At 54.0% G+C, this 12151-nt stretch overlaps 1 protein-coding gene across 1 annotated transcript in view; it reads left to right on the top strand.

Annotated features, from left to right (window-relative positions):
* Positions 1-9602, top strand: part of RIMS3 (regulating synaptic membrane exocytosis 3) — a 33094-nt gene extending 23492 nt beyond the window's left edge. Inside the window, exons 4-8 of the mRNA XM_037499249.2 lie at positions 2952-3093; positions 4916-5028; positions 7038-7139; positions 7478-7617; positions 9089-9602. Of these exons, the coding sequence (XP_037355146.1) occupies positions 2952-3093; positions 4916-5028; positions 7038-7139; positions 7478-7617; positions 9089-9301 (710 nt within the window). The 3' untranslated portion in view covers positions 9302-9602. The remainder of the gene's footprint in view (positions 1-2951; positions 3094-4915; positions 5029-7037; positions 7140-7477; positions 7618-9088) is intronic.
* Positions 9603-12151: the final 2549 nt, after the last annotated feature.

Raw genomic sequence — 12151 nt, 5'->3', positions numbered from 1 at the left:
CCCATCCTGGGTGGGAGAGCCAGTCCTTAGAGGGATGTGTGGGGCTGACTCACAGTGGGCAGTGGCCCTGGAAATTCTGTCCTGGGGAAGATGCTAGCAGGGTGTCCCTGCTGCCCAGCTAGGGCTGGGCTGTGTGAAGTCTTCTGGGATCTGGGTTTCCCCTTCCCAGGTGCCTCCTTGCTCGTAGTTTATCTGTGCCCTCCATTGGTGCAAATCCTTCATCTGTTTTAAAACCTCTGCCCTAGTCCAGGCCCCAGAATATATAGTTTGGACACTGCACTAGCCGCCTATCTCGATGCCCTGCCTCCTGTCTCACCCCATCTACTTTAGTCCTTACATTGCCCTAGCATGGCCTTCCAGATCCCACCCTAAAACTTTAGAAGACTAGTCCTGGCTCCGTAACTCTCCACAGGACCTTGGGAAAGTGACTTTCTCCCTGGGCTTCAGTTTTCTCTTCTGTAAAATAGACTAGCTTCCTTCTAGATACAGCATTCTCTAAGCTTTGGGAGCTGTGAAGAGGGTGGGGTCAGAGTTTTGGGATCCCAGGACCGGGGTGGGTTCTGGCCTGAGCTTAGCTGGGTTCACATAGGACCATCCTGCCCAAATGGCTCTCCTTGTTTTCAGCACCAGGGACAGCATCTCTTCCCTCTTGGGCTCTGGCTGTGGGTCAGGGTTATGAAGGGCACAGGACCAATCCAGGAGATGCCCTGGGGAGTGCAGCTGGAGGCTGTGACTGCCTCTCCCTTGTGTGATGGGACAGATGATATGGTCCCTGGAGTCTTTCAGTCTCTAGGGATCACAGAATTATTGCAAGCAAGTTGGCCCAGTTTCTAGAGAGAGGTTACATAAAGTCACTCCCTAGATCAACAGATTTCAGAGACTGGACAGGTATTAAACCAGTAGAGGAGTTTTCTATGAGATTGCAAGACCTTTCTTCCTGCCTAGAAGAAATGGAATTAAACTCTGCTGAACCACACTTCAAGCCAATGTAGAGTTGGTGGAAGGAAGACCCTCAGTAGCCTGAAAGGCTAGGGTTCTGGGGTCTAGTCCCAATTCTATAGGGGCCTGGACTTCAAGCTCCCCATTTGTGAAATATCAGAGGTTGGGGGCTAGCTGCAGTATCTAGCATTTCAAGATTCTGTGGCTCCCCAGCCCAGGGACTTAGAGTGGCCTGGGCAGGTCCTGATCAAAGGTAAATTTCCTTCCAAGTTGGTCAAGCTTTCCCAAGGTCTAGAAAGGTTGGGGAGGGGTTTGGGATCATGTGGTAGTGAGACTCGCCTCAGGGTGTGTGTTGTGGGGGTGCTTCAGGGGAGGGAGTGTAAAGTACAAGCCCCACAGACCCATCTGTCGTCTCACTGGGTTACAGGATGTGACAGGCAGGAGCCAGGACAGGACAACCTCCCCTCTCCCATGCTGCCCAGTCCTCTCTGTGAGGTGGGTCACACACCATCTGTAGGTTTGCATCTACATTTGTGATGGAATGGATAGGTTCAACTCCAAGTATTAGGGGTGAAGGTCTCATCTATGTGACAGAGGATGCCATGTGCATGTATGACTGAGACCTGCTGGGACCATATGTGACTGACAGCACTTGAGTGTGTCTGCTTGTGCCTGTCTATGCAAAAGAAATATGTATTAGCCAACGTGACTGTGTGTGAGAGACACAGGCAGATGTATTGATGGTCTCATTGATTCCTGGAAAGCTAGCTATTCCAATATCCCAGAAGCTGGGATGGTTTCAGAAAAGACAATTCTTCCTCAACAACCTCCCCCTCACCCACCCCATTAAGGCTAGCTAGTCCTGTCAGCCTTCCCCCCTCCAGTGGGACTTCTGAAAGATAAGTGGGGTGAAAAAGGAATAATAAAATTCCCTTTTCCCAGCCTGGGGTCTTACCATCCCCTTCCTGACCCTCCATATGGTCTAGGTGGGAGAGGGAATTGCCAGAGTGATTACAAGCTCCCCCTCCCCACTGCTTTTGGGGGCTATGTACCTGCCCCACCCCAGCCTCTTCATATCCCCATAGGCAACTCCATTCTTAATTTTCTGGTCCCCTAACCTGTGACCGAAATGACTCCTATGGTATAGTCCCAAATGGAACACCACCTGCCTCCCATCAAGCTCCCCGGGCAGCCCAGCTTCAGCAGGGACGTCCCTCTAAATGCTCAACCTGTTCGGCTCCCTCCTTCCATCCCAGGAGGAGAGGACCACGCTGCAAGGCTGAGGAGGTTTCCATGGAAACCCAAGCAGGATGGTGTGCTGCTAGGAGAGGGAAAGTGCCCCATGGTAGGCCTGGGGAGGAATGGGGGGTAGAGAGCCCACTGAGCAGGAGGTCCAGAGACACAGGGTGAGCCCTCGCTCAGTTTCCAGGGTTCTCCTGCAGACGTCTCTGTCCAAGCCAAAGTCAGTCAAAGTTAACTCAGTCCCCCTCGCAGTTCTGCTCTCAGTTTTGCTTCTCCAGAGGCCTCTTCACACAACTCCCTCTCCATGCTCAGACCCACCTTGAGAATGCTTGTTATTTTGAGCTGGCCGGATCCTGCGGAGGCCTCAGACTGGCAGGTTGTGAGGTCCGTGTGTGACAGGGCTGGTGAGGATACCTGGAAGAGGGAAGGCAAATGAGGGCACGCCAGAGAGGGCACACTGTAGGAGAGGCGGGAACACTGGACCGTGGAGTAAGCTGAAATTCAGTGGGCAGCTGGAGGGCTGCAGGGCTGTGCCTGGCGACTGCCCCACTGCCCCATCATCCTGACTGCCTGCAGCCATCTTTCTAGCCTGCCTTGTGTGCCCGCACCCTTAGAACCAGGGGTCACGCCGCATATCGGCTCTAGAGTCATCTCAGCCCTGCCTCCAGCCAGAGCCCTGTCAGAGTGAATTTGGCAGCGTTCTCAGAGAAGCCTCAAGCCTGATCTAACCTTGTTCCTTCTCTGTGCTTTCCGGGGGGCGCGGGTCACAGAAGGGGCCACCAAGAAGCTACGCAGCAACATCCGGAGGAGCACAGAGACTGGCATCGCCGTGGAGATGCGGAGCCGCGTCACGCGCCAGGGCAGCCGGGAGTCCACCGACGGCAGCACCAACAGCAACAGCTCCGAGGGCACGTGCGTGCGGGGCCGCCTCTCCTCAGCCGGCTAGTGTCCGAGCCAGGGGTCTGGGGGTGGGGCTCCCCTTTTGGCTTCCAGCTCGTGTCTGGGTTCCTCTGTGCCTCTGCCTCCCCAGCCCATCCCCAGGACATCCGGTGCCTGGGCCCCGGCCTTCCTCCTGTCCCTGGAGCTCTTCTAAATCTATGACATTGCAGTTAGAGGCTAAGATGTTCTGCTTTGGCTTCCACAAGGTCCGGTGGTTTCAGGCTTCTGTGGCTCTGTTGTTTAAGGGTCCGTGCAGGAGTGTGAGGAGACCCTGGTGTTCATGGCATCTGACCCTGTGCGGGGCCTCCCTGGACACTCCCGATCAGTGCCTCTCACTCTGGGGTCCACCAGCCACCGTCAGACCAAAACCAATGTCTTATTTAACCCTCGGCAGCCCCAAGGGATGTTGGTACTGCCATCATCGCCACTTCACAAGTGTAGAAACTGAGCATGGGAAGAAGGTGAGGTAGTTTACCCAAGGTCGCACCAAGAGGCGGTGGTGGTGGAGTCAGCATTTGAATTAAGGCCATTTGACTGTATAACCTTTGTTCACAACCTCCACACTCTATGCCAAGCTCCCCAAACTTGGTGACCTCAGAGAGTCTGTGTTTCTTCCTTAACCTTTCAGACCCCGTTCTTGTAAGAAGACAGTACTAGGCAGTTGCTGCCTGTTGCCAGTAAGGACAGCTGGGCCTCAAAGCCCCTTCATGGGGAGTGAGACTGACGCTTCTGGGGGAGACACACAGGCCCTCCCAACATGCTCATGTAGCTGTTCTCCCCTCCTGGCCTGTCACTGGCCAAGGGGACTCGAGGCCAAACTATCCAACAGGGATTTGTTCTTGGAAAGCCTTTGATCCCTCTGCTCAGGAGCCTGGGCTAGTCGAGGAAATCTAACTGACTTGGTCTGTCATAGCTGCTGAGCCCACCCGGATCAGCCCTCCCCTGTGTTCTTTCCCCGCTGATCCCACCCGAACATCTAGGCTGGTCGTGTCTCCCCTGCACGATAACTACAACAGCAGTGCTGACTGCCACTCACCGCTTCTGTTGTCTGGAACTTCTCTGCACGTCTGCTCTAATCTTCACCATGACCCCGAGGCGGGCATCATCTCTGTGTTGCAGGAGAGGCAGGTCTCTTACCTCCTGCAGCCTCTGTGTTCTCATCTGTAAAATTGGGCAATAGTGCCTGCCACAGAGTGGAAGTCAGGATGAAATGGTTAATGCACGTGGAAGGCTCAGTGCCCTGTTGGTGCCTGGCCAACTCCCCGTCACTGTCAGTTTTTCTTGTTACTATTCCCAGACCCCCACAGCCACAGACCTCCCACCTTGCCTCGCCATTAATCCCGATCCTGTGGGTGTCCTATTTTGGTCTCTGTTGCTGTTTGGGGCACAACCTCACATTATGGATTTGGATTTCAAACTTAGGGTGAACTCAAGCTTAGTTTTTGGAATTTGCTCCAGGTATCAGAATTTCCAGCCTCTCTCTCTAGTTCTTGGCATTAGCATCCCCTGTTGAGATCACAGGTATCCAGCCAGTCCTGCCTTTTACGGATCACCTTGGAAATCCCTTAGTGCTTGAGGATTAAATCTTCAACTTTATGTTTGTCCCTTAAGTGACAGCAAAGTACTTTCTTTAATGTGCAGAGATAAACAGTTGTCAGCCTCCAGCCAAAGCAGCGCATTCACTCTAACAAGAGGGGAAACTGAGGCACAGAGGAATGTCCAGTGTCCCAGGGCAGAACCACTGATTCCCACACCATCCAGACACCCTCACTTGCCGCTCTGCCTCCTTCTCCAGGTTCATCTTTCCCACCACCCGGCTGGGGGCCGAAAGCCAGTTCAGTGATTTCCTGGATGGGCTGGGACCAGCCCAGATTGTGGGCCGACAGACACTGGCCACACCACCTATGGGTGAGTCTTCTTGAGGGCAAGTGGGTGGAGTCATGACGGGCAAGCAGCGGAAAGGGCAAGTGTTGCAGTTCAAGAAGCAGAAAGGAGCCCTTCCGTAGACTTTTGTGCCAACAAGGAATTAGCATAGCACTCTTCAGTCCCTCCCTCCTCAGAGACGGAGGGGGACCAGCCCTTCTTTGCCAACTGCCCTGCAGCAGCTTTCATAGCGGCTCCCTCCCTCACTTCACCACCCACTCACCCACCTACTGTGTGCCCAGCAGTTCTAACTGCCCGGCTTAAAATGGTGAACAAAAATCATCACAGCGTTGACTTTCATGGAGTCCGTGCTATCACCAATTCTCTGTGACCTTGGGCAAGTCCTTTCCCTCTAGTGAGCCTCAGTGGGTATAATGGGAGTAACACCCACCTTACTTCTGCAGTCTAACAACGATTGGAATTCCTGTTCCATGCTTAGAAACTGTCTCATTTGACTTGATACTTCTAACAGTGCCTGGGTACTGGAAGCCTTTCAGTAATTTTCTCATGCCTCTCCCCTGCACATAAGGAGTACTTATCTAGTCCTCTTAGCTGCTGTTCTGGCTCCCTCCCACCCGCCCTGTCTCTCCCTTAGATACTGGCTGTGTTGGCTTCAAGCAGCTTCCCCTCCCCCCATCCAAGACGTAGCTTCACTAGAGATGATGCCTCCTCACCTCCAACCCCTTCCCCATCATTCTGATCTAAGCAGTGTCTGACCCAGACATCTGCACTCAGCCCTCATCTGGGCAGAGATTCTGGGTACAGAGAGTGCCCTGCTGCAAGCCATGCAGTGGACTCCAGGCAGGAACTCTTCCCACTGCACTGCCCTGACTTCCTCAAAAGTCCTCACATAGGAGCCTCTGTCTGATGGAAGAGGGGTCTGCTGGGACCCTCAAAGGGTGAGCATCAGCTCCTATCTGGCTCTTGGGTTAGATTTGGCTAATTCCAAGACCTTGTTTTCAGGCTCTTATGGGCCTGGTGAGTCTGCTTTTCCCAGCCCTAGGCTGAGCCCAGCCACTTCCTCAAGGCTAATGTGCCATCACAGCCTAGAACTTTTGTATGTAGTGCCCCCTGCTGTCCAAACTCAGACGGACAGTTTTGCATTTGCTTCCCACTCCCTTCCCCATGGGGAGGACAGGAATAGCTGGAGGGAGGAGGCTGAATTCCAGGATGACTCCTGAAAGTAATAAATCCCAACTTTCCAAGTGTGCAAATACAAACAACTGCACAGTGGCACAGAGAATATGAACTGGGTAGCTGAACCCAAAGTCTGGCCCATTTTAATTTTTCTGCATCAGGCTTCTGACTGTACTGCTCTAAAGGATGTTCCAAGTGACTAATGCGTCGTTTCAAATTCTGCTAACCCATTTTGAAAAAAGCTAAGAGTTCTAGAAATCAGATAAGTGACATGCCTCTACACACACACCTTGCCCAGTGGGAAAATCCATTTCATGGGAGCATAGCGAGGGGTTCTTTGTTCTACTCCCAGAAATTCTGCCAGCCCTCCCTCCATACTTTGGCGCAGGTACAAGCATGGCCTCATTGCCTGGGAGTTAGTGCCTCGTGTTCTCTGCAGACTCCTATCTGCATCTCTTCAAACTGCTGTTCTTTAAATACTTGTTTGACATATGTTTAGGGGAGTGGCTGCAGGCTGCTGTACAGGGGAAGGTGAAGAACCACTGAGCCCACAATGTGGGAAGCTCTATCTCCAAACTTGCCTATTCTGCTCAGTAAAACAGGCCCCCTACTTAAACTGACTTAGATGGCAGTCTGGCAGCCATTAGTTATTTCTCAAGCCTGTCTATTGGGGGATCCTCTCACCTCACTCCAAGGGACCTGTCAAAACATTTCTCAGCTGCTTTAAAGTGGTCTCCAAGTTCTGCTGCAGACAGTTTTCTCCATCTTGTACCCTTTCTGGTGCTGGAGCATCCTCTGCAGACTGGGTTGTGCAGCCCCTTGGTCTGACTCCTGAACTCTCCCCCTCGCCCCTCCAGGGGACGTGCACATCGCCATCATGGACCGGAGCGGCCAGCTGGAGGTGGAAGTGATTGAAGCTCGGGGCCTGACCTCCAAGCCAGGCTCCAAATCCCTCCCAGGTGAGGCAGAGCAGCTGGAAGAGGGGTTTGGAAATGGGGTCCTGTCAGGAAAGGGTACACAGCTGAGCTGGGTCTGTGGAGTCTTTAGTTCCCCTTCGGCCTAAGTCAGTATTCTCAGCCTTGGAGGCCCCGTGACCTGGAAGGCCCGTGAACAGGGCTGGGGGCAGAGGAGGGTGCGAGGGTCAGGGTTAGAGTCAGTTCCTCCCACCTGCTGTCCCCTGTTCAGCTCATGCTGGCCACCCTGCTCACCTCTAGGACCACCTGGAGGTTAGGAGGTGGGGTAGGCCAAAGCAGTCTCTCCTGAACATCTTTCCATCCTGCTTTCTCCCCTCTCTCAGCTACTTATATCAAGGTTTACCTGCTTGAGAATGGGGTCTGCTTGGCCAAGAAGAAGACAAAGGTGGCCAAGAAGACCTGCGATCCCCTGTACCAGCAGGCTCTGCTCTTTGACGAGGGGCCCCAGGGCAAGGTGCTGCAGGTGAGTGTTCTGGGGGCAGGAGGCAGGGCAGACTCTCCAAGGCAGCAAGTTGTAATTTACATATTTTTTTGTATTTATGATTTATCCCATGCCAGACCCATTAATATGCCTTACCTATTTATTTTCACAACCCAGTGAGGTGTTACTGCCCCTAGTTGACTCACAAGGAGGCCAGATCCAGGGGCTAACTCAACTGCACCCAGGTTTGCATACCTGGCAGGAAGAAGCAGGGCTTGTTTTGCCTCCTCTTCCTTCCACCTGGTGCTGTGTCTTGTGTGTTGGATCCGCCAGGCTCCACGTTAGGTGCTTTTCAGTCCGATCTCGTTTCTCCTGTGACATAAGGATGATTCTCCCCACTTTACAAATGAGGGGCCGGGGTCTCAGAAGGATGAAATGACTTGGTGGAGGTCTCCGCTAGCCACTTGCTGAGTTGAGCCCAGGCCAGGGGTCTCTCACCTGTCCTGGAGGGTGATGACACCGCCCTTCACAACTGTGCTGGAGGGAGAGATCATCATGCCATCTACTTAGATAAAGGACTTAGGCCCGCGAAAGGTTAAATGTGGACAGAGCACAGTGGTGACTGGGCTCTGGGTTCAGTCCTGAGTTCGAGTTCCAGCTCAGTCACTACGGTGAGTAGTGTGTTGCGAAGAGTACGTGCTGGGCGTGTGAGAGGGCCACGCTTGGTGCCTGCACACAGCCAGCTACTCCGCGGGAGCAGTGGTGCTGGGATTGGCCTAGTGGGGGGTCATGAGGTGGCAGAGACCCTTGAGCCCTGGGCCAGCCCTGCTGTGTGACCTCCATCTAGAGCTTGCCCTCCAGGTTGAGCTGGTGTTGTGGCAGGGACCCTTCCCTTGGGGTTGCAAATTGAAAGACCCACCGAACCCTAGGGTTCTGTGGGATCAGGGGTGATCTAGGGTGTCTCTTCATATGTATATATGAAATATACAATTTGTTTTTTGAAACAAATCATTTCAAAAAAGGATTCACTGATAGAAACAAATTTAAAAACTACTGAGTTCCCAGTTTTATTGGATGGGAACAGTGAAGCCCAGTGAGGCCCCGGCCCAACCTCCCCAGTGGGCCAGCGCAGCAGTGACCAGCCCTTCTTGAGAAAGGCTGTTGGAGGTGCTGGGCGGCTCTGGGAGTCAGACCCAGGTTCTAACCCTGGCTCTGTCACCAATTAATTACTGTGCCTTTGGGCTAGTTCCCCTATCTGAGCTATATTTTTCCTTTGTGGAGACAGCAGTACGGAGGGCCTGCCAAGGAGGCTGTAAGAGTTGGGATAATGTATCCAATGTCCACAGGACAGAGCCTGGCACATCTCAAGTGCCCAGTCAGTTGTGACTAAATTCAGACTGGATTTTGGCTCCCTCTGTCCCATCTGTGCCCTGGTGAAACCTGTAGGTCCTTGGACCACTGCCCAGCCCTGAAGCCTGGGAGTGGCTCAGCTCATCTCCCCTACCCTCCGCAGGTGATCGTCTGGGGAGACTACGGCCGCATGGACCACAAGTGCTTCATGGGCATGGCCCAGATCATGCTGGATGAGCTGGACCTGAGCGCCGCAGTTGCCGGCTGGTACAAACTCTTCCCCACGTCCTCAGTGGCAGACTCTACCCTCGGATCCCTCACCAGGCGCCTGTCGCAGTCCTCCCTGGAGAGTGCCACCAGCCCCTCATGCTCCTAAGGACCTCAGGAAGAGGAGGGATGTGGTGTGGGAAGGGGTACCTGCAGGCACCCCACCTCTTCCCCTGTACATAGTCTAAATGTCTTTCTGAACCCCTTGCCCTGCTGCATGCCTGTTGGCTACTGGGCCCGTCCCAGTTGGCAGTGGAGACTGTAGTGTGTGTATGTGTGTGTGTGCGTATGTTTGTATGTGTCTCCGTGTGCCCGCGTTCTAGCCGTTCGTTTGTCTGGGTATAGTCAGTCTTAGTGACTACATGGGCTGAAATTTATGTCTATGTCTCATTGAAAAGAAACCCAAAGGAGTGTTGTGTAGACACGACTCCCCAAGTCCAGGGGTGGAAGTGGGGACGTGGCCATGGGTTCATCCTGCCTGGTCCTGTGCCCAGGGCAGAGGCCCCCAGTCCGCCCCCCTCGCCCCCCGCCTCCTCTTGGCAGTCTCTGCTTAGTCTTCTGTGTTGTCCTTCGTTCCGCCCTTTGCCTCTCCCAGCACTGCTGCTCTTTTGGAGGAATGTAGCGTCCACTGCAGCTGGCCCCTCTGAGGCCCCTCTGGGAACCCCAACACCCCTCCTCCCCACCTGAATGCTGTGACTGCTCTTCTCACTGGATACATCTGCAGCATGTAGCATGCACCTCTAGTGCCCTGGCCAGGGCCCCGGGAGCAGCAGATGCCCGGAGAGCTGAGGCTTGGAGAGTACTTTCTCCCTGGGCTTAGAGCCACTCCTCCCTACAAGGAAAACACACCAGTCTTAATTCCCGGGACTGCTGGCCTGAAAGCTTAGAGGGAAGTGCGGGTGCCTCCCTTACCATTGTTCTTCACCTCCTGTTCTCTCCAGGCCTCTGAGCCTCCCACCTGCCAAAGGAGCTCTCCCAACTGACCACTGGAGGTATAGACTGGAGGTCTTGACATCCTGGAGGCTGGCCTCAGAGGGGATATCTGCCCAAGCAGCCCATCCCTGGAGGCACGTGTGTCCTCCCTACGCACTGCAGGTGGCCCTGTCCCCTTCCAGGCTTGTCCTGGGGGAGTCTGGGCTGAGGACTGCTGAGGGCCAGGGCAGTTTGCTAGATAAGGAGAGAAGTGGAGACTCCGGTCTGGCCTCTGGGGATTAGCTGCATGACATCTGTCATTTGGGGCTCTGTTGTTTTGCTCATTTCCAGACCAGGCCTCTTGTCCGGGAGCTTAGGCCTAGGCTCTGGCCTCTTGGCTCCGTGGACAGCCCCGCTCTAGACTGCCAGCGTCACCAGCTCTGTACAAGCAATACTTACCCCCTCGCCTCCCTGCCTTCTTGTATTCCACCGCTGCCCTCTGGAAGTGGCCTGGCCTGCTCCAGCCACCTCACCTGCCTCAGCTTCTTTCTACCCTTGTCTGGTTGGAGCTTCCAAAAGCCACGTAAAACCCTGACGTGATTTGACACCTGGGCCCTCTTGGTGGGACCAGTGCCTGGACTGGATCTTGCTAGGACCTCTGCTGGGAATTCTGAAGGCGGGCTCAGGAATGTTCAACTCTCTCTCTCTCCTCGGGTCTAGGGTGAAAGGCAAGAGGTTGCCCTGTTGAACACAGCAGCCCTTGGGTCTGGGTCTGTGGGGAAGAAAGTAGCAGCAGGTGGGGTCAAGGTATGGACACAGATCTCTGTTTGCCTTTTGTGGAAATGCTCTAACCCACATGCTCGAGGCAGGGGCCCACTACCCAGGGTGGCAGTGACGAGGTCTCAGGGCTGAGCGCTTGGACGCCATTCCCAACCAAAGCTGATGAGTGTGGAAGTGGGTTCTGAGGTAGTAGCTGTCTCGAGATAAAGCCATCTCTACCCAAAAGGCCTCCTTTCCTGGAGGGATCTCCACTAGGTTGAAGTCAGAGCCCTCTACCCCCGCCCAAAGAAAACCAGGGGAAGAAGCCAGGACCCCAGCGGTGCTGCCCACAGACAAAAAGTAGACAAGGACAGTGAAGAAGGCATCCTAGGACCAGAATGAGCACCTGGCCGCATCTCCGGCCTGAGCTCTGTGCATGTGTCACCACAGACAAGAACTGTCACATGCGTGGAGAGGGAGGAGGCAGCTGGGTTGAGTTTTCTTGTTATGCAGAAATTCTCTCCCATCGTTGAACTGGGGAATGCGTGCATTTCTCATGTTTCTAAAAATGATGCAAAGGGCTCTCTACTCTGACTCCAGGGGAGAGGGCTAGGAAACTCTCTTGCAAGAGGGTATTTTTATGTCCTGTCTGTGATGTCTTCACCTCTAGAGCAGTCACCCTAGGGTGGTGTGAAATGCACCTTTGGAGGGGTGCGATTATATTAGCGAGTGGAAACGTTTGCTGATGTGGCACCGAGCAGAGATACTCAGACCATGCAGTCAGACTCTGCTGAATGGGGGCTTATCAATGAGGATCTTACCCTTGCTTCTCTAGGGGTCCCCAAGACAGTGAGAGATGGTAAGAAGCTGCCAGCAGAGGCTGCTGCTGGGTGTAGCGCAGGCTGTAGGCTCTGATACCCCTTGCCTTCAGGCTGGGTTAGTGAGCACGGGGGAGGTTCTAGTGAGGTGTTGGGAACCTGGGCTGAGCTGCCTGCAGTCAGCAACTCCAGAACTTCCCATGAATTAGACCACTCTTCTACCTCCCTAAGCTCACCTTGTGGAATTATTGTTTTTGATGCTCTGCACCAAATAAGTTACTAACCCTCACCTGGATTTCCCCCCACGAGGGTGAAGTCTTGAGGCTGATGTGTATGTATAATGGCTGGATTTGAGGGTCTATTTGTGAGCATCTTGGATGCAGGGACTTGTCTGAGAGGGCTTCTGGAGCTGGCCTTTCCCAGGAGAGGAAGGAGCACCAGTCACTCCTGACCTTCCCTGGATGGGGAGT

This window comes from Talpa occidentalis, unplaced genomic scaffold (assembly GCF_014898055.3).
Source record: "Talpa occidentalis isolate TD23 unplaced genomic scaffold, MPIMG_talOcc4v2.1 talOcc4.9, whole genome shotgun sequence".
NCBI classification, from domain to species: Eukaryota; Metazoa; Chordata; class Mammalia; order Eulipotyphla; family Talpidae; genus Talpa; species Talpa occidentalis.
Note: the sequence above shows the minus strand (reverse complement) of the source record. Positions and strands in the feature narration are given on the sequence as shown.